Below are 21,659 nucleotides of genomic sequence, written 5' to 3'. Positions count from 1 at the left end.
CTGACATAGTTTAGGAGCCAGGGAAAAGGAAGTAAATTCTGTTGTAAAAACTGCCTTCTTTTTTGTCCACTTAGCATGGAGGCTGGTTATCTATCTTGATATCTGAGGCAGGGAAACAGATTATACTTCAGTGACGGAAGGGTCAAAGGTGCAAATACACTGCAGGCTTGAATTTTATCGGGAGCTAGATGAAGTGAGCATATTACATCTATTCAACAATTTCTCTTCTGGTTACCAATTAGTTTTCAGAGTTCATTCAAGGTGCTAGTTATTACTGGGGACCCACATATCTACAGTATATCTTCTCCCAATATGCTCTGCTGCAACCACTCCACTGAGGAGAACCTTTTAAAGGTGCCATCCTGTCGGCTGGTAAATTTGGCTGTTGATACTACAGCATTCTCAAATGGTGGCCTTCCACCTGGTAGAATAAAACTTACTTGATGAGATCAGAAAGGCATTTATATATTTTTTTGCAGCCTATATAAAACCAAATAATTTAGGAGGGCATTTTATGAAGATGGGTGCTATTGTGACATGTTTAAATGTCTGCTGAAAACTTGTTAGTAGTTTCTATTACTGGATTTTAACTTTTGTAATCTGTCTTGACTGTCAATGAGAAAAATGGACTAGAAATACTGTTAACAAATACAGGTACACAGTGGGAGCAGGAGGAAAATGGAGGGCTCTGTCAGTTTTCACAATGAAGCACAGAAAACAGTAAATGTTACAAGGATCTGAGGAGAGTACTGAAGACACAAAAGTCATCTCTAGAAACAGTACAGTACTATTATGAACAAGTCAATCTAACGCAAGTTTAACAAAATATCTCATAAACCTGAACTAGTAAGTTACAAAATCATTTGATAACAGCTGAAGTTCAATGTCCTAGTAAAAATAAACCCAACTATAAACTATTGTTTTAGATAATAATTAAAGTACTCTATGAGTCAGCTTTTATGTCCTAATAAGATGTCCTAATAAGATGGCGAAATTAAAACCTAACATACTTTTCCATATTTGACAATTGTGGAATGGACACCACACACTTAGAGAATGTAAAAAAAACTTTATTCAATCTAATCTATTATGCGATCATAAACTTCACTACTAAAACATTTTAACAGCACAGTAACCAATGTAATATGTTTTCGCTACTGAAATTAAAATTCCATACTCTTCACAGTACACTTGTAATCATAGAATATACAATATTTGCAGCAATTTTCAAATACAACCTTTTACATAGGAACAAATTCCAAATCCACTGATTTTCACTGTTAGATTCTATGAGACAGAATTTAAAAACCAGCAGATATAAATGGCTGGTGTACATACAGTCAAGACCGCTGAGAAGGCTCCTCTTTGCCAGGAGAATTTCTGCAAAAAATGTTTCATTGCACTGAAAACCTCTCTCATAGAAAGCTAGCATCTTTCTAAGATCCTGTTGTATATAAATATATATCAAAAGTCCAATTACAACTTAAACTTAATAGCAATTTTGTTCAATAATTACAACAAGAAACTAAATTGTTTTCTTGTGCTTTATATTTTTCACATAAACCAGTGTTGGAATACTAGTTGGTCATTATATACACTTTTTATACACTCTAATTACATTTCAGTATTTAAAGTAATGCTTACTATGGAAAAATCACCATAATAGTTCTGTAGCATACATTATTGCAATCGAACATGAAGCCTCTTTCCTCGTTTGTTCATTTCTGGTGAAAAACTCCTATTTACTTGCACTTACAACAAAGGAAAGCTTATTACTTTTCTCCATGCATTAGCATAATCTTGAGAGTTTGAAAGTCACTTAATGGTTTTTTAATTAATCCTGCCAAAACAAATACCAGCTGTAAACCTAGGATGATTGTTGCTTATTGTGTAGCTACAGTCTGAACCACCCTAACAAATTCCAACATTTAACATTAATATACTACATTTCTATTGTTTAAAAAAGGGGGAACTTCAATATATCATTTATGCACCTCAACTCTGTCAGGTACTTGGGTCTTTCACAGGTTGCAAGGGACTGTGCAAGCAAGAAAACCTTATCTTAGGCTGCCCTACTTAGAGAGCTCCACCAAAATCAATGGGATACACTTTTAAAATAGATGCTCTGAAGATTTGAGTGCCAGCTGAATCAAACATTTTGCAGCTTGGAAACTATGCTTTGGATCTAATGGTGCATTTCCACTGAAAGAAAGGGGACATTTTTAATTTCTCCCATTAGAGACCACCAATTTGCTGCTCATGCTATCCTCAGGAGGAGCATTTAAGGGAGCATACTGGGCTATAGCAGGAGTAGGGAGGCAAGAAAGTCCCTTTCCTCTGATGGAAAATGCTTCCATCTATAGAAATTACCGCTTGGTACAATTTCTTACTTCTGTACCTCTGAAATCAGCATTCTCAGTGTTCATATATAAACATTTATACATTCTTTTAGATATGGCTATCTAGTGCCAATACTCTCGTTTTTGAACCTTTGCTTCTAGATTTAGTTAAGAAATGATTCCACTATTTGGCTAATATGCCACAGCTCAGCACTAATATTGAAACTCATTACAAACAGACAGAAATTCAGTTTTTCAATTCACAGGAGGCAAATAGAGTCAGTTATATATACTACCACTTGCATTATAACCAAAGATCCTTTAACAAAAAAACTTTAAATAAAAAAGCAATTTGATGAAATCTCAAGTGCTTATTAAAAGTTTGCACCTTTAACTTTTTAGCAGTTTGGGCTAGTGGGATACATGAACTATCTAGAAAATAAGCACATCTGTTTCCATCAGTTTGAATGAATTTTTAACTTCCTAATCATTGTAACTTATTAGTAACATTCATGAATAAGGGTCTCTTATTAACTAACATTCCGCAGTTCCACTTGGCAATAAACCATCAAATGTCTACTTTCGAAAGCCCAGCAGCATTGGCCCATGTAGTAAGTATCGCGCATCTACTGCAATAAGTATACAAAACATAATGCAATATAGTCTGCACATAATTTATTAACTTTACAACTGTTTTGCCTTTTGTCTGGAAAGAAGGCAACATTTGCCTGTAAGAAAATGTTTCAGATGTCTTCTGCCATAAAGAAAATGTACCAAGGAAAACACAGATCACATTCTTAAGGCTCAATAACTAAGGAGGTTTATACCTGGCCACATCCTTTATTATTCTATGTGGAAAAAACAGACACAAAAACAAAAGACAGCAGCATAGAGTCCAACTTCCAGTTCTGCAAGAAAGCAACAGAGTTGGCACAAGGCTGCCAAATACAGCAGATGAGACTGTGAGAGTTACACATCTACAGCTTTTTATGCCCCTTCTTGCTCAGGATAGTTCAAAATTTTCCGATGAGCTTGTCGCAGATATTGCTGCTGTTTGAAATAAACCTTGAAAGCTCCTTTTATAGCAACAAAGGCAATTCCACCCTGAAATAAAAATGAAACAATTATTCATAACCTGCTGGATAAGCTCAGCATCTTTTTTTTTTAAAAAACACCTATTTTGCATGTATGCACACATTAATACACAATTGTCAAATAGAATTTCCTTTGAAGTTAGGCTAATTAGCGAAATTCAGTATAAATATTGGACACACATGGTTCCCTGTCACAATACAGCACTAGTATGTTACTCTTACATAAAAATATCCCATACTTGGTTTACATGTTCTTTTGTAAATTATAATCCTAATTCTCACATTTAAAAAACTGCAAAATGTGTTTATGTCAAAAGATTTTTTAACCAGATGGTACATAATTTTTTAAAACACTGCTGTTATTTAATGAAAGCCGCTGTGTTTTGTATCTGCTGTATTACTAGCATTCTTGCTTTTGGATCTCTGATTAGATTAATGATTGTGTTGATTACTATAGGCCACCTTGAGGACTGATCTGGTTTAAAAACTCAAAATAATAAAAATTAAGCTGAAAGTCAATAGAGTAATTGGGGTTTATGCTTTGTGGAGCAAGAATGCCAATTTCCTTCAGAACATTGCTAATGTTTGTTCTGCCTGAATGTCTCAAGACAAACTAGAAATTTGAGATGTAAATTGAGAAACACCAGAAACTACGGAAATTTAAGACTATACTCAATGAATCCAGTGTATTAAAACTATGAAGAAATATCAGGTGGAATTAGGAGTGGGGAGGAAAGAGAAGGTTCTCATGGCACAATACTTGAATAAGTAAATGGTGAAAAATCAGCATCTGATCCTGGTGGAAAGGGGGAGGAATTGTTCTGTACACAACAGAGTGCCTAGACCCCAAGGGAGAAAGAGGAGAGCAAGGATGCAGTCCTAAGGGAAGCAGGGGCACAACTGCAGCACAGAAGGAAGAGCAAGCTGGCTCTGCAGTGGTGGCAAAGAAATGGATAGAGGGTTTGACAGCCAGCACTAGCTCTCTGTTAAGCAAAGGCTTTCTCTGGTGTAGAGGTCTCCTTGGGAGAAAGGGTCTTCTCAGGAGTAAGCAAAGGGAGGCAGGACCTGCAAGTGGCCAGCACAAGGGGGATTAAAAGGCCCCAGCTGGAGGAAGCGACTGACTGGCACAAGCAGGAAGCTGAGAAGGTAGCCAGTTAAACCTGAAGTTATTGCATTTTGGAGAAATCGCCACCTCAGCGAGAGCTGGAAGGCAGCATTCCTGCCTAGGAATACAGGAGGGAGCACCTCCTGGGATACCTCCTGGGACAGGCTGGCCACCTCAATGCTTAACCCTGTGGTAAAGGTGCAGCAACCTGAAGCTGTGAGTAAAGGGCCTAGGGAAGAACCCATGCCTGAAGCTGGCCTAGAACCTAGGTTGAAGCAGGCAGAGGATATTTGGCTTCCTGGCTGGAACAAGACTATTAATAGTAGGAACTGGCTTATGAATGAGGGAGCTGTGAAAGTGACACCACTGTAATTCCTGGCTACTGGGCTGTCTGTGCTGGAGATGTGGGAGGATGGGATACCCCGAAGGGAAAGCGGCCCCTGGCCCCAGAGCCTTTATAGACTTCTCATAGTCTCAGGCAGTCACTCTGTATCTAAGCAACTTTAATGGCAAGCTTCCCCATTACCTGTTCTTGTCACCCATCACAGTGCATGCATCGTTTAAATCTGCCTTTTACGACTGTCTGGCAACAGCACTACTAAAATTCTCATCCATTTACATAATAGCCATGTCGGCATTAAGAGTCAATTCACATGACCACCATGCTCTCAGTAACCAAACTTGTTTTCAGTCTGGTCTCTAAAATGTGCTTGTGAGGAACTAATTATGTTTGCTGTTTGTCACAAGCACAGAAGGCAATTTTGAACACCATAGCTTGACACATTTTGAAGTGGTAATCATCAATTAAGATTGTGCTTATAACTAGCACTATTACCAAAACATATTCTGAACCTTGACCGGATCCCTAAACAGGTTTTACAAGGAGCACAAGGGTGAGGTGGGAATGATATCTAACAATTGTTGAGTCTCTAGTCTGGCTCCAAATCTTAAATTATATGAAAATGGCATTTCCAACCTTTCCTATACTGACAACAGTTTAGTGTACTTACAAGCTATAATCTACTTACATCAATTATACTAGCACTTAAAAAAATTAAAAGTTTGGTTAAGAGACTGAGCCCATAGATGGCCTGAACCAAATCACCTTCACTGATGCCTCTCCGCTCCAATCCCTAACATGGAAGAATACTTTCCACAGATGTTGCAAGGGTGCCAGCATGATAATTTCAAATGGGAGCCGTGTTGTTCTGCTGTGGAAGAGCAAGCTCCAGGTCCAATAGCACCTTAGATGAAGGGAGCTTTGACTCTCAAAAATGCACACCTTGGAAATCTAGTTGGTCTTTAAGGTGCTATTGGACCTGGAGCTTGCTCTTCAACATGATAATGTGTTCTAAGTAAATGCTATGTAAACACTATTATTTTTTACAATTCTCCTGAAATAAAATCTCTGAAGCTTCACTGCTGTAAAGAAACATTTGGCCTTACCAAAATTGTTCTTTGAAGATTAGAGTTAACACTGCTAAACATCAACTTGCCAACTATCGTAGCAATAGTAGGAAAGACAAGAGCTCCACACAGAATGCGAGTAGCAGAGACGTGATCTGCCAGAGGGTTGGCCTCAGCTGGAATACGAGGAACAGGACATCCAATCCCTAAAGAAAAATGCCATAACTAACTGAGAAATTAGAGCACACTAACTTGCACTTGTATTATAAATTTAACCTTTCAGTTCCAATTAATTTTTCAGTTTAACATTTGATGGTATCCTTAAACCTCCTTTCTGCAACAAATGCTGTGAAAATAATTTACGGCAATTTACGTCTACATTCATACACATTCTACATTCATACACTAGCGAACACTGTACAGATTAATATAGGTTTTTAAAATATGTATTGTCGAAGGCTTTCACGGCCGGAGAACGATGGTTGTTGTGGGTTTTCTGGGATGTATTGCCGTGGTCTTGGCATTGTAGTTCCTGACGTTTCGCCAGCAGCTGTGGCTGGCATCTTCAGAGGTGTAGCACCAAAAGACAGAGATCTCTCAGTGTGCTGTGCTGTGACACAGAGATCTCTGTCTTTTGGTGCTACACCTCTGAAGATGCCAGCCACAGCTGCTGGCGAAACGTCAGGAACTACAATGCCAAGACCACGGCAATACAGCCCGGAAAACCCACAACAACCATCGTTTTTTAAATACTTCAGTATTTCTTATAAGCCTTATTTGGGAGATGGAACCCTTTTTTAACACATACAGCTCATTCCTGCTGGACAGCACCTTTTCAATAATAATAATAATAATAATAATAATAATAATAATAATAATAATAATAATAGATGTATATACCACCCTTCAGAATGACTTAACACCCACTCTGAGCGGTTTACAAAGTATGTTATTATTATCCCTACAACAAAACACGCTGTGAGGTGGGTGGGGCTGAGAGAGCTGGAAGCTGTGACTGCCCCAAGGTCACTCAGCTGGCTTCAAGTGAAGGAGTGAGGAATCAAACCTGGTTCTCCAGATTAGAGTCCTGCGCTCTTAACCACTACACCAAACTGGCTCGCACTTAAGCAGAGGGAGAGAAATGTCCACATTTTAGTTAACAAAACCTGTCTTACCACTCCAGATATTTTGTCTGTAGTCTTATGACATTACCTGGAAATATGCTGTTCAGTATCTGTAGTTTGTTAGAATATTTGCGCCATAGTCTAAGCACATAGTCTTCCCAGCGAATCATCTTTCCCAGTATAAGCATGACTGGGATGGTGGGAAGTCCAATTAAAAGGAATAAAGGATCAGCTCTTTCCATTACATCAAGGCCTTCTTTATGACCCACAACCTGACAAACAGGAAAGACATTTTATTATGCAAAGCAGAGTATCTGAACATACAATAATGTGACTATTTTACAGATTGATTCACTGCAAAAAACACAATAGGAGTTTTTTTAACACTACTGGGCCATTTTACTTGCAAATATTATTGATTTGCTACATGTAAAAGAAATGATGATGCATGCAGACCTAGCTTATGTTTCAAAGCCCTTACCATTAGAGAACAGCATCAGTCAGAACAGGCTACAATCAACACTAGTAACTCTATACTTGTGGAAAAATAACTAATGCCAAGTTGCTGGTTTGTCAAGGAGGAAATCTTTTGCTTTGGCTTAATAAATGTTTCAGCTGAACAAAATTATAGTGTTACACTTAAAGGAAACTTCAATGGTAGCACCAGCAAGCCTGTTTTATGGATCAGGTTTAGGTGCCACAACTGACATGCAATTCTGGCAACCACCTACTCTTTATTAGTGATCCCCAGCATGATGCTTGTGGACATCATGATGTTTGTGATAACCACTTGTTTTTTCTCCAGAACAAAGCGCCAGTCCTGGCTTTCCTCCACCTCACTGGAGCAGGAGGTGCTTAAAAAGACTCCAGAAAGCATCACATTTAAGTTTGCAAAGGAAGGGTGCTTGGCTTGGGACCTCCTCTTTCTTTTTTTAGCTGCTCTCAATGGCAGCCAACAGCCAACAGCCCTTGACCCTTCCTTAACATTTCAAAGCTACTCAAAGGCCCAACAATGTTGGAGACCCCTGCCTTACTATGTAACAAACGCTTCAATAGACACAAACAGCTCAGAATACAGCAGAAGGATACTGGTTAGGATCCTGCCCTGTCCTCTTCAGAGAATCTAAGTGCTATTGCATTGCACTATTGTTGTGGCACTGCCATTCTCTCTTCCATAAACCCAAAACAAGATTTTCTGAGTTGAGTTAGACTTTTTGACTTAGTGCTGCAATTTGCAAAAATGAGCCATCTCTAGCTACGCCACCCTGAATTCCTTGGAGGAAGGGCAGGATAAAAATGTAGTCAATAATAAAAACATATACACTGTGTAGGCATGTCACCAAATAACCCTCTCTGTTCCCTACTAGAAGGATTTTTGGCATTTAACTAACTAGTACATTCAGCATCATAGAAAAAAAATCTTCTGATTGGACCTAGGAAAATCATCTCACAATCGCGAAAGACAGACCAATCTGAAGCTGACTTGATCTGTAAACAGTAAGAAATAAAGTTTGAAACGGTTGTTTTCAATATTAATTTACTTCTGCTCTACTAAGTATCTTGACACAATATTAAGTGTAGAGTTTTACAACACATCTATCATTTCTAAAAAGTATGCAACGTCAAATAAATAAATAGAAGCATTTTTCTAATACTGATATCCATCAATCGCGTTTGTACTCATGAATAATCATCCACTTTAAATAATGGAATACTGCAATGACATCAATTGGTGTAGTCAAGGCAAGACTTTAAAACAGGCTGCATACAAATTAAGCAGATGGAATAAAGGAGAGGAAGGAGATTAAAAATGGAGAGGCATTTATACTCCAAGCAGAGCTCAGCAGAAATGTGTCCACCTTGCCTCACCTCCTCCCTTGCAGTTTTCCTCTTGCCTAGGAGAGAAGGAAGAGGAAAGCGAGCCAGTCTGAGGTTTATCAGAAGTCTATCATCCAGGTAAGAGCTTGATTTGAGCTCTCTCCTCAGGTTTCACTAGATATTTTCTTTATAATGTTAGCAGCCGGTCATCCCTCTATTGAGCACTCAGCACCCAGGACTGTATCCCTGTATTATTATCATGACCACTTTGTGAAGATGATGGGTAAGAGATAGTGAGCCCTATTAGTTCAGACTTGTGGCATGTGGCAGCTGTTTTAATTGCAGTGTCAGAAATGAGAACTACTTCCTAACACTCCACCAAGTGTGGAGCCTTCCCTTGGAAGGAAGAGGCTCCATCTGCCTGATGAAGGCTCTGCACTTACCAGAAAAGAGAACAGAATGCAACCCTTCATGTTGTACTTTGGGGATTTTAGTCTCTGGTCTTATTATAATTATTGCTTTATTTTTATTCTAATGTTTTTGTAATCCAACTTATAGGTGGGATATAATTTTTAATACATTCACCTTCAGCCCTATATTACCTGTGCTACTACTTGGTTATCTTGGGCAAAAAACTGACCTATAACCTAATCTACTTAATAGTGATATCATGAGGATACAATGCCATAACATCACTGTGTACCACAGTATGCAGAAAGAGTGGGAAAGGAATGTGATAAAACATTCATTCCAGCAATTAATATTCTATAGAGTAACTGAATGGGAAACTCATACGCTACAGAAGCTGGTGCAACATAGTAGTTAAGAGGTACAAACAGGTGACCTCAGGAAAGCCACTGTTCCCCCCAGCTGTTCCCTCCATCCCAGTCTGCAATACAGAAATAATAATGCTGATTGCTTTGAAGGTTTGGGTATCTTGTTATAAGGATTACATGTGAAGCACTCTCAACTTTTAAAAGTGCTATATAACATTGTGTTTATTATATATAGTGCTTATAGCTATTCTTCAAAAGACTGAAATGCACAGGTTCAGGGAGTTAACCTACCTAGGGCCACAATAACAGAGCCAGACTGTTTTTTGTCTAAACAAAGTATAATCCTTAACATAAAGGAACTTTTGTATGCAAGATGCTTGCACAATTTCAAATCACTTTCTAGACAGCCTTTGAAAGAACATAAGACAGTCAAAAGACTGTTCAGAAATGTGTCTGCCATCAAAAACTCCAAGGTAAGGATTTCAATAAGACGGGTGTGGTGGTGGTAAAGCATTATAGTGTGGCATCACACCTGCCTGTGAATGTGCTAGAGCGCATGGTTTACCCCAGTCAGACTGGACTACACTGATTCTTGGCCTGCTCCAGCAATGCAACTTTAGCATCCTTAAAAATGTGATTCAGGCCACTACGTGTTTTGAAGTTTCAGTTTATAAAGCACAACTTTAAAGTTGTTGGATTATAAATCAGCACTCTGCTTGTTCTAATTCCACTTTTGCAATGAGCAAAAGCCACTCTTCTCAGCCCCAGCTGTATTGTGGGGATAACAGTAACACTGACCATGTTCATCACTCTGAGCGGGGTACTAATCTGTCTAGAAAAGCTGTATATAAGTGCAGTTATTATTAAGTGCCACTTGAACAGTAAATAGTGAAATATTTACTTGCAAATATAAAGCAAGCAACTGATGAACAGGTTTATTTTGTAAAAGCTACATTGGACTTAAAACAATAAAATGACCCTTTCAAACTTGCATGTGGTAGATGGTAATACGATAGGTAGATGATACTTCAACCATTATCAGTCAATTGTCTAGACAAGAAGTAGAAAAGTTCTCTAAAGCAAACGGCAGCTGGATACCTACAAACTAATACTAGAAGTTATTGTTGTCCATTGGTATCGCCAAAATCTTGCTTGAACCTAGAAATCATATGCAGGTATGCAATCTGCTGTATTCCAGTATGAATACACATGCCTAGGACCAGAATCTTGCTGATCTAGACAGCTGTCTGGGTTTGTAAGTCTGAGAGGAAGACAAACCAGATCCACAAATTCATTTCTGCAGCTGCAGAGGGCTTGCTTTTGTAATCCAACTCGCAGCAGAGGGCTTGCTTTGCAAAAGGTGACCAATAACAAGAAGTACGCAGAGGCACTGGATTGCCATCACTTGAACCCTCTACTAGGAACACATGAAGCAGCTACTCCAAGGCCATAAAGAAGAAATGGAACTAGTGATTAGCGCTCCTCTTCCCAACAACATGTTTCTTCCACGCAGTGAACAACTTTCTGCACAGTTCTCCCCAGATACTGTGGAATGAAAATGGATAGCAATGCGTGCAGATGTGAGCCATTTAATTTTCCATTGTGTGTGGAAAAAGAAGTTAAATACAAGTCTCTCTTTTGAATGAGATTTGTGAATCTGTGTAAGCATGTGTACATAAAAAGCAGGAGGTCAGGGGAACAGAGAAAAATATTGCTAAAGCTGGAGCCAGGCCTAGTAAATTGTGTTTTCCAACCCTCTCTATGAATCCTCTTCCTTACCAAAAACAGGGTTTCTTCAGCAAAGCTCTAGCAGTTTCCAGCTTGATTACAATAATTTAACATTTAGAAATTTTATCTGAACCTGCATCACTGTCACAGCTCCATAAGTGACAGCAGTCCAGTAGATAGAGCCCACCATTATTCCAGCTGCAGCAAACGGACAGGCTTTTGAGATAAGACGATCTGCTAGGTCCAAGACATAAACAACTGGACCTATAACACAAAGAAGAAATAATATTTTAAAATGAAGGATATGAGCTGAAAAAATTATGTAGCAGGAATGCTTTGGTAGCCCCAAATTAAGGAAGTTAAACAGAAACTGAACAAGACGAGTATCACACCGTATGGCAGGCTGAAACTGTACATAAGTATTTCATTGTTACATCATTCAATAATCATTATGAGGGGACACTTTAAAAAAAATATTTTTATTAGTGCAAAAGGGACAACGTTAAAACTTCTACAAAATTACTGCAGTGTGCCTTGCTGGAAAGTAACTCCTGTATGCACTTAAACTAGTTAAATGTTTTACATGCTCCTTGTAATTTAACAACTTCATTTATGGCTGCCATATTACTAAGATTTTTAATTTGAAGTGGCTTCTAAAGATGAAGAAACTGAATAAAAACATTACGTCACAACATAACTGTCTTTGGCCCTAGGATGGGAAATTAAAACCAGTGTGAGATTTCCTAATATTTCAGTTTTTCTGCTTCCGTTTTTTCTTGCTTTCACTTCAGCACCTGCAAAGCTGTATTTTACATATTCAAATCACTTCCAAAGCCAGGCTTGGAAGTGTTAGCAGTTAGCAGAAAGTTAATGTGAACTTCACACAGCCACCACTAAGAGCTGGCTATCGCCTATGCTATACCCCTGTTCTATGTATTTTGGGTTGGTTCAAAGATGCTCTTCTGTTAGCATAATGGCAAACTTGCATTAGTTGTAATGGTGGGGAATGTAGCCAGTTTCTATCACCTATTACAGATCCATACATCAACCCCATGTTTTATATTAAAGTCCCCTGACCCCCCACCCCTGGGGCAGGTTTTCCAGAGGGCTCAGTGGGTTACAGCTGGAAGGGGGTGGCAGGAAAGTCAAATCCTGCAAGCTTTGTTCCAAATCTCTGAATGTTGAGTCTGTCAGCAAAAACCCTGATGGAGATCCAAGCTATACAATGCATATGTCAAACATAGAGAGATAATCACTCTCTGCCTCATTCCAATACAAACTCTTATCCTGTTATGGAGATTATGGGCTGGATCCAGCACAGTGTTTCCAGGGGTGCAAGGACTTCTGCTCACACAGCACAACTTTTCTCAGCCACTGCCTCCTCCAGCAGCCTGAAATGCCTCTCCAAATCCTGTTCTCTAGGATTTAAGGAACAAAATTAGAGGGAACAATCAAGTTGCTGCAGGAGGGGGTAGCAAAGAAAGTTTCAGCCCAAAAGTGGAAGTACTTTGTCCATGGAAATGCTCTGCTGGATCCAGCCCTATGTTCCTGAAATCAGCAAAGGGCTATGGTGGGAACAAGGTCTCAAAAACCACAAAGAGCAGAAGAAATTCCCTAACATGAAGAGAACACTTGCCACAGCTCTCTGAATCCCACAGGACATTATACAGCATTCCTTGAAAAAAGTGTTCCGTGCTAACGTTTGAATTAAAAATTTCTTCCAGTAGGCAAAGTGAAATCCTTATATGTTTATCAGAAAAAATGAATACAACACTTGTTCCAATGCTTTACTTCTTCAATAGTTTTTCATTTTTTGTGGGAAACATTAGTTCACAATGATTCACGCAGGTGTCCAATATACATGGCAGAAAAGCAGACATCTCCCATTACAACAAAGTAAAATGTAACATGGACGCTCTATACATTATACACGCACACACACCCAACCATATGTATGTGAAGGACTGCTGGGCAAAATCCTTTCTCCCCAAAACAGTGAAGGGAGATAACATGTGCATGTCCATGCAGCATTAGATACAACCTGTTATGGACTCCTTTGCCCAGTTATGCTGTGTTCATGTTCAACAAGGAATATTTCTCTAATTGTTCTTGCATTTTTTACTAAGAGAAAAAGTTATCAATATATAATTTTCACAAAAGGGGACTTGGCAAGTATGAAATACTGAAAGAAGTTATGTACTTGAATATTTTTCTTACCTAGCTTTGGAAATACTATTAAGTATTCAGCATTGCACTGAGGACAAGCGACTCGGGCTGTACTGTTCCCTCTCTGTTTCTCATCCACCCATCGTTGCAGACAAGTCTGGTGAACCCACTTGGTAGAGCCTCTGCACCTGCACGGTCTCACCCACTCTGCTGTTCTGTCATCTTCGTCTGTGGCAAAACACACCCAGCAACTCCTGCAAGTTAAGTGGAAGTCTCATATCAAAAAGCTGGATCTGCCAAAACAATAAAAGCAAAATGTTCCCACCCATGTTTATTACTAACCTGTTTACTCAGAAAGGGCAACTCTGCTTAAATCCCTGTTGCTAAGCCAAACATACTACAACGGCTGATCTTTGCCTTTTTGGTCCTGTCAAGCTGTACAGGTTTGTTGTTTTTTTACTGAAGTTTTCTGAATTACTTTTATTGATGATGCTTTTATGGGTCTTTTTTACTGAGTACTATAAACTGTTTTGAACATAGAAACCAGATTAAGAAGTTTTTCCTTTTTCCCCGAAAATAAAAAAGTTTAATAAGAAAATTAAAAGTGCACACAGCATAAGTAAACACAACAAAATAGAGATAAAAAGATATGTGAACAAGTCACAGTCCTCTAACCCTAACTCTATTTACCATCTGTAGTACAGATGGTAAATAGAGATAGGCAATATAATTCTTCTTTATTTACCTTTAATTGAAACACATTAAGAAAAGACGAAGCGTCAGTATGTTATGGTATACTACACATTAGAGAAAACATTGAGAGTAGCAGACAATAAATGACAATATATACGGCTACAGTTCAGTAAGACAAGCAGAATATAAATATAGTATTGTATACAACATCAAGGTCCAATTTATAAGAACAAGTTCTAACATCACCAAATAATTTCTCTTAAATATGTAAGTGCACCAATTTTTGCGCTATTAAATGGTAGAAGTGTTTTATTTAAGAATTAAATTGTAAACTAAATAGCCTAGTAATTTCAAAGCTGTTGATGTAGCTGGACTTTCATACTACAAGGACTTAAAATAGCCTATATACAACTATATATTCCAAATACCTAAAAGGACACTTAGTGTTTCTGGAAGAGGGGGTGGTGATGTCTGCTGACTGCTCCCTCCCACTGAACACCACCACTTTATAGACAGTTCAGTGTGCTGCAGTGACAGGGGTGTGAGGAATTGGCAGAAATGTCAAAAAGATAAGTGCCCTTAAATATTAGCAATCTATGAATGGATACACACCACCTTCTTTTTGGCAAAGTTACTGAACATGCATGCCCCATAATTTCAAGTACACACCCAAACTATAAGTTAGTTGATACAGCTAATTTAGACTTGAAACTTTTGGGACTGTTTCACAAATATCACCATTAGGGGTGTGCAGTTTGGTTCAGAATCCAGTTTTTAAAACTCAAATTTTAGCTGATTCGGTAAAATGCAGGTACTCCAAATTAAAAAAACCAAGTATCTCAATTTCTTACTGAATTTTCAGGAAAAAAATGGCAAAATTTGGCCATTGTTTTCTATAGGAAAATCACTCTGGTGGCTATCCGGTAGGCTGGATGGGGTCATTTTTCAATAAAACGTTGTCAAATTTGGAGGGAAACTACCCCTGTCCTCTAAAGACCCCCCCCCAAGTTTAATGAAGATTGGACCCTGGGAGCCAATTTTATGGGACCCCAATGAAGGTGCCCTCATCCAGTCTCCATTATTACCTACAAGGAAAAATATCTGGGAGCTACCCTGGGGGCTAGAGGTGCATTTTTCAACAAAACTCCACCAGATTTGCAGGGGATCTACTCCTGCCTGTCCTCTAAGGACCTGCCAAGTTTCAGGAAAATTGGACACTGGAAGGCAATTCTATGGGCTCCTGAATAAGGTGTCCCCATGGGGGAAAAGCCAAAGCCCCCTTCTCCCTGCTGTACCTTCTCCATGATTTAGCTGTTAAGAACAGAGAAAATGAAAAACAGAGCAAAAACTTCATTTCACTAAACAAATCCACTACACAAATGCACAGGGATTTAACACCTAGTGTCATGTCTGAGCTACATATCAGCTATGCCAATATCAATGCTGTTGTCTGCAATGCTAATCCTAATGCAAACCTGTTGTTCTGAACCAGTGTCCCATGCTGTAACTTGCTATAACTAAATATCATATTGCCAATGCCATAACTGTTTCTCTCGCAGGCTTAGTACAGGTGCTTATCTAACGGACTGTAGAATCTTTCAGTGTTCATGACCTTGTATAATACTCACTTCCATGTATTGCTATGTCTTGCTTTCCCAGTGACTCAACTTGATAGTACAAAGATGTGAGACATTCTCACGCCAGGTTAACCAAGAGCCTGGATTTCTTCTTGCAATGGTACTGGGATCTGTTATCCATATCCTGTCATCCATAGCCTGACACATAGGGGTACTGCCAAATACTCTGGATAAATATCTCTGGAAAGAACTGGGTCTGAGCCTACTTTCTGTTGTTAAATTGGCAATAGCAGCAAAGTGGGAAAAGTTACAACCTCCCTCTAAGGGTTAATGTTTCTTTCATGTGTGGTCCACAGTGTGGAATACTTCTTGTTAACAAAATTAACATTAGCCAAGGGCTCAGATAAATAATTTTCAATGTTCAGTTAAATTTATTGAGGACTGGGCATTGTTTATAATGTTTTGGAGTAATAAAGCAAGAGAGAAAGTGCTTCCTTATGCATTTTATGCTATTATAATGCTTCTTTGTTTCTATCTGTAGTTGGAAATATGAAATGTTATATGGGTTGTATATTTTGTTTGTACTTTAGTGTCATCTATTGAAAATTTAATTTAAAAATTTATAAAGATGTGGAAGAGCAAGGTTAATTCTTAGAGGTAACATTTGCATATTAATCCATACTTTCTGACTGGTCAAGATCAGCCCATCCTTTTCCTGCTAAAACAAAAGCTGGAAGCAAGGATTTTTGTCAGCTTTCATTCATCAAATGTCACCCACCTTGCAAGAATTGTGCATATGGAGACGAGAAAATGTTTGTTTTGTGTTAGCTAGAAACTACAGGCTGATTTTCTTTTTTGATCTGTATTCCCCTTCTCCAATTTTCTTTTGTTTGTTTCTCTCAAAATTTAACATAAACTTTAGAAACTGAGGCTCAGAGGGACATCTTTGGCAAAATTTTCCTCACACCTGGATGTTCAACTAAGGTTATCTGAAGTACAGAAGGAGGGAGAAGGGGTGCTATTTTGTAAAGACAAGGAACAACTTCTCCCCTTGAAGGGTTGTGGGCAGGTCTCCTCACTCATCTTCCTCTGAATGTCAGATCCTTATAGGAAGACCAGTTCAGGACTACAGAGGTATGATTTTCCACTATTGATGGTGCTTAGTCTTAACTAAGGAATACAGGGTATTCAGGTTGGAGTCTGTCACAAAGCTTACGCACTAACTGGTTGCTATAATAATTAAAGCACATTTTGCAACTCAACTGGATCCTTACTCACTTTAGGAGAATAAATCATGCTGCCTGTGCAATCCTTGCAGTGTAGAACTCTGTCAGTTTCTATAGATATGCTAGATTACAATGGCAGAGGCTATAATCTTATCCACATTTATTTTGAAGCAAACCCAAACTGAGCTAAGTGAAATTCACAGCCTAATCATATTTACTCAGAAGAAAGCATCCAGAGTTTCCACAAACAAGGCTAGCAGTTATTAAGGACATTTTAAATAATGCAAGGAAAAATAAATGCTCCTTCATCAGGGCCGGAGCAACCATTGAGGTGGTGAGGCGGGGGCCGCAGGGCCGGAGGAGGCGCCGGAGGGGGTGCCAGGGGCGGAGGTGCGCGTCCCGCACCGCCACCGGCCAGCCCCGCGCCGCCGCCTGCCCGCCCCTGGGCAGGCACAGCAGCCACAGGCCAGGGACGACAGGCAGCCAGGGCAGCGTGCGGTGCATGGGCAGCTTCCTCGCTCTGCCCCAGCCACCCGCCGGTGGCACTGCGTGGTGACATCATTAGGTGATGACGTCATCACACAGTCTGGGGCGCACGCGCGCAGAGCGCACACACGAGGCTGGCCTCCGGTACCAGAAACCCTAGTGCCGGGGCTGCCCTTCATTGTACAAGAAAGTTGGCTACCACCCTGCTACATAAATACAGAAGCCACATGCTTGCTCTAACACCATCAGTCCTTCCAACTCAAAGAAAAACTGATGTGCCAAACCACTAGCCTGCGTACAACACTCATTGCTCCCCACTACATGGATGCAAGGTAGCAAATGTGTGAAGAACTGCAACTTAGCCCAGCCCAAACCCTCCAAACTGCATTCCTTGTACAACCATGCTTTACAACACCAAAAGTACAAAACAAAAACTAAACATATTACCTTCATGACCAGTGAAACTGAAAACAGTTTAATTTTGAGACACTCAAGTACTATATTATAGTTGCTTTACTAAAACCCATCTTATTGGGTACTTATTCTTGCATATTTTAACTTCCTTAGTGATGGCACCAGTGGAAACCAGAGGAAGCAATATTCAGTGTATACTTATGTCCTAATGAAAAACAAGACAAAAAAAAAGAAAAATGTTAAATGAAATTCAAATTATAAAGGCGGAGGGGTGTTAACAAGAAGTGCCAGTTGGAGTCAGGATGCAGAGGTACAATGGAAAACGTTATCAACTTGATTAGAGCAAGTAGGTATACAGAGGTGGGAAATGCAAAAAATTGGCATCTAAAATAAGAATTTTATGTCCCTATTTAGACCAGGGGAAGGTCCACTGTCTTGCACTTGATAATAAATTTTAGTTCTGCGTTTACCTTGTAACCTCCCTTTGAAGCTTCTCTGTAGGAGAGGTGCCACTCTTATATAAGTAATGGAACGTAAGGGAAGAATAAAATGTTCTCTTACTGGCTTCTAAGTATTGTAGGTTTTAGTGTCAGACTTATGTCATTTATTCTTTTGCACAGGGACTGGTCTGTTTTTCCAGTGTAGAGAGTAGAAGGGCAGTGTTTACACTTGATGGCATATATAACACTGGAAGAGGAGCAGGTGCATAAACCTGAGATGGTATTCCTAGTTAGCATGACCACTGCAACTCTGAAGAGAATTAAACTTCAGATTATTAAAAACTGAAGAGCTACCACTTTACAACCTCTTCTAAAAAGGAAAGGCAGGAGATCTTTCTAGGATTTTTCAACAGCCAGCTTAGATGAAGTTGCAAATTGCATCTAGTTGTGATAACATTGCAGAACTATCAGGTTAAGCAGCCAAGTACCATGAGCAAAATTTCATCTTTCATGTAGGTTCTTGCAATCTACAGGCACTACTAGCTTCATTTACGATCTCTATATTGAAATCTACAAGAATCCTTTGCTTCAAATGGGAGTTTGTTCACATGCCTACTCAGAAAATTTTCGATCATAAAGGTTAGAAAAAATGTAAATCAATAAACTACTGTCATCAGAACAGGGCCAAAAAATTGTAACTTGGCTTCTCACAAAAAACACAAACATGCCACAGAGGAAAAGCCTGCTAAAACAATTTAGTTTTTTTAATGGATTAAAAAATATTAAATACCTGCTAGAATTTTTGCATACGTTTTATGACTCTTTGCATTTAGATTATTTTGAAAATGTATTGGCAACATTTGGAGAAAAATGGTGCCCAATTTTATTCCGAGACAGAAAATCAAAATAGCTGTCTTTCTCCTTAAAAGGAAGCCAAAGAATAATTTTGATTTTGTCTCTTTATGCTAGTTTTGATATAAAAGATGGCACTAGAGACGCATACAGAATGATTTGGGCAGGGGAAGAAAGTGTATCATATTCACCCAAAAGGAAGATGACCCTGAAAGGAAGATAACCTTGAATCTAAGACAATCCCCATTTATAAAAAAAAATATACACAAAGCTTTTTTATTACTGTACATAATTGGACCTTTTATGCAAATTTAAGACAGCCCCCCCCTTTTCCAGGATGATGTGGGGGAAAAAACTAGTTTTCCTTCAGGTAAACAGGGTAGTTTTTGTTATAAAAAACTGAGCAAGATACCGTTCTATTATGCCATAAGAACAAGTACAAATTTTGTCCATTCCCCCCCCCCCACCCACTATGAAGGTATTCCTTGGATACAGTGCCTGAATTGCTCACATTGAGAAACCAGAAACAAAAACAGTTATGATATAAAGATGATAAAAAGAATAAATAAAGGTATAGTCTCTGGGTGTAAGATGTTCCAAGGACCAATCAAGCTTAGTTCAACCATATAGGCTTTAAGTGTCGATCTCACCTATGAACATCTCTTATGTGGGAGTGTGATTCGATCTAAAGCTGTATTTAGTATTTCATTAAATTCTCCCCCCACTTACAAATAATCATATCTAAAGATCTACCAAGTTACTGAAACACTGATGAAACATATCTAGAGAATCCTCATTTCGACTGTATACATTAATCATAATCATAACAAAATTAAAGTTTTTCATTACTAAAATAATATAGTGACCATTTGTGTCTGTTATTACTTCTCAAACATAAAAAGACACATTTATGTATTAATATAGCCACACCCTTAGATTGAGTAGATGTATCTGTAACATACCTCTCCAACCCAGTTTTACACAACTTGTTTTTATCATTTGCCATTATGAGTTTCTTGTAAAAAAAAAGCCACATCAGCATTAAGATTTTTCAATCCAGAGATAACCGTTTGCATTTGATACTATCTCTCATCCCCTTTACATTCCATGATATTACACTGAACATAAACCCACAAAATAGTACATCCAACCAATAAAGCTCTCTTCCCGTATCACTGAATAAATGCAAGGTATCACATCTAGAACCTTATTATAAATAAAATACTTATGAAAAAAATTGCAGAAAAGTATATATGGCAAAAAATTTACTAATCTAAACAAAGTAAGAACGATAATTCTAAAAATTAGCCAGCAACTGCCCACCACAAAAGTTCCCACCCTATACCAAAAGTGAAAGAAATAAAAGGGAGAAAAAAAACAGAAAAAAATTCTTAGCTCCAGATGCCAGAGATCTCTACAATATCATCCACTCCCCTCTTTATCGTTATATGGGTAAATATATTTATGCACCATATACGTCTAAATTTTGAGATACTTAGGGAAAGAAAAAAAGATAAGAATATACACAGCAAAAGCCAAGTAATTATCTCTAGATTGGCGTTATGCCCAGATTCCATAGTCAAAACACAAAGAAAAAAAAACAAAAAAAGGAGAGAGGATTGAGGGTAGACTGCTTTTTTTTTCAGATGGTCAGCACAAACATTTTATTTTTATTTTTTTAGACCAAGGAGGTAAGCTTCTGCTGATTGACGGTTGTAAAACTCTTAATTTGATCTTGGTACCGGACACAAAAGACAGCAGGATACTTCACGTAGGATTACAGCTTCAACTCTCTTGCAAGAACTTTTGCTTTTGTGAACTGATGACATAATATTGACACTTCTTTGGTATAATCTGGGTAAAGCACGATCTGCTCTGTCAGTTCCTGGCGGGTCCTTTGGGTTGGCCAGCAGGGCGGAGGCCATGCTGGATGCAAGGGACAGGTCCACTCTCCTGCCCTAACCTCAGCCACCTGGTCAGCTGGTGCCCAGGTCATGTGCAGGTGCTACTGAGGGCTTCCCCACAAGCCTCAGAACAGAATGGGGTCCTCCAGTCTGGGGACAAGCTGCTCCTAGACCCTGAGGTTCCCATTCACAGGGTGCTGCCTCTTACAGGAGAGGCAGACATCCTTTCTCACTCTCTCCTCCCCGGCCGGGGTCAGGAGCCCTCCTTTTATCCTCTAGTGCAAACCCCGCCCCACTTCCCACGAGCCCGCCCCCAAGGTGAGTCCCACCACCTGTGCCACCTGTGACTGCACCCCTGTGCTCTGTCCCTGCTGGCCTTGCTGAGAGGGCTGGCGAACTGTCCTCGCTGTTCCTGCCCCCTTCTGTGCCTCTCCCAGCCCAGCTCCCCTTCGGGAGCATCACCAGCTCTTGGGTGATTGGTGGCTGTCCTTGGGTCCAGGGCCGGGTCTC

General features: G+C 39.2%; 1 protein-coding gene across 1 annotated transcript in view; it reads right to left on the bottom strand.

Moving 5' to 3' along the window:
* Positions 1 to 1,054: 1,054 nt before the first annotated feature.
* Positions 1,055 to 21,659, bottom strand: part of MARCHF5 (membrane associated ring-CH-type finger 5) — a 42,420-nt gene continuing 21,815 nt past the window's right edge. Inside the window, exons 3-7 of the mRNA XM_054983934.1 lie at positions 13,609 to 13,811; positions 11,525 to 11,655; positions 7,158 to 7,341; positions 5,985 to 6,151; positions 1,055 to 3,443 (exon numbers count right to left, since the gene is read on the bottom strand). Of these exons, the coding sequence (XP_054839909.1) occupies positions 3,327 to 3,443; positions 5,985 to 6,151; positions 7,158 to 7,341; positions 11,525 to 11,655; positions 13,609 to 13,811 (802 nt within the window). The 3' untranslated portion in view covers positions 1,055 to 3,326. The remainder of the gene's footprint in view (positions 3,444 to 5,984; positions 6,152 to 7,157; positions 7,342 to 11,524; positions 11,656 to 13,608; positions 13,812 to 21,659) is intronic.

Source organism: Eublepharis macularius, chromosome 6 (assembly GCF_028583425.1).
Source record: "Eublepharis macularius isolate TG4126 chromosome 6, MPM_Emac_v1.0, whole genome shotgun sequence".
In the NCBI taxonomy this organism is placed as follows: Eukaryota; Metazoa; Chordata; class Lepidosauria; order Squamata; family Eublepharidae; genus Eublepharis; species Eublepharis macularius.
The sequence above is the reverse complement of the archived record's forward strand: the minus strand, read 5'-3'. Positions and strand labels throughout refer to the sequence as shown.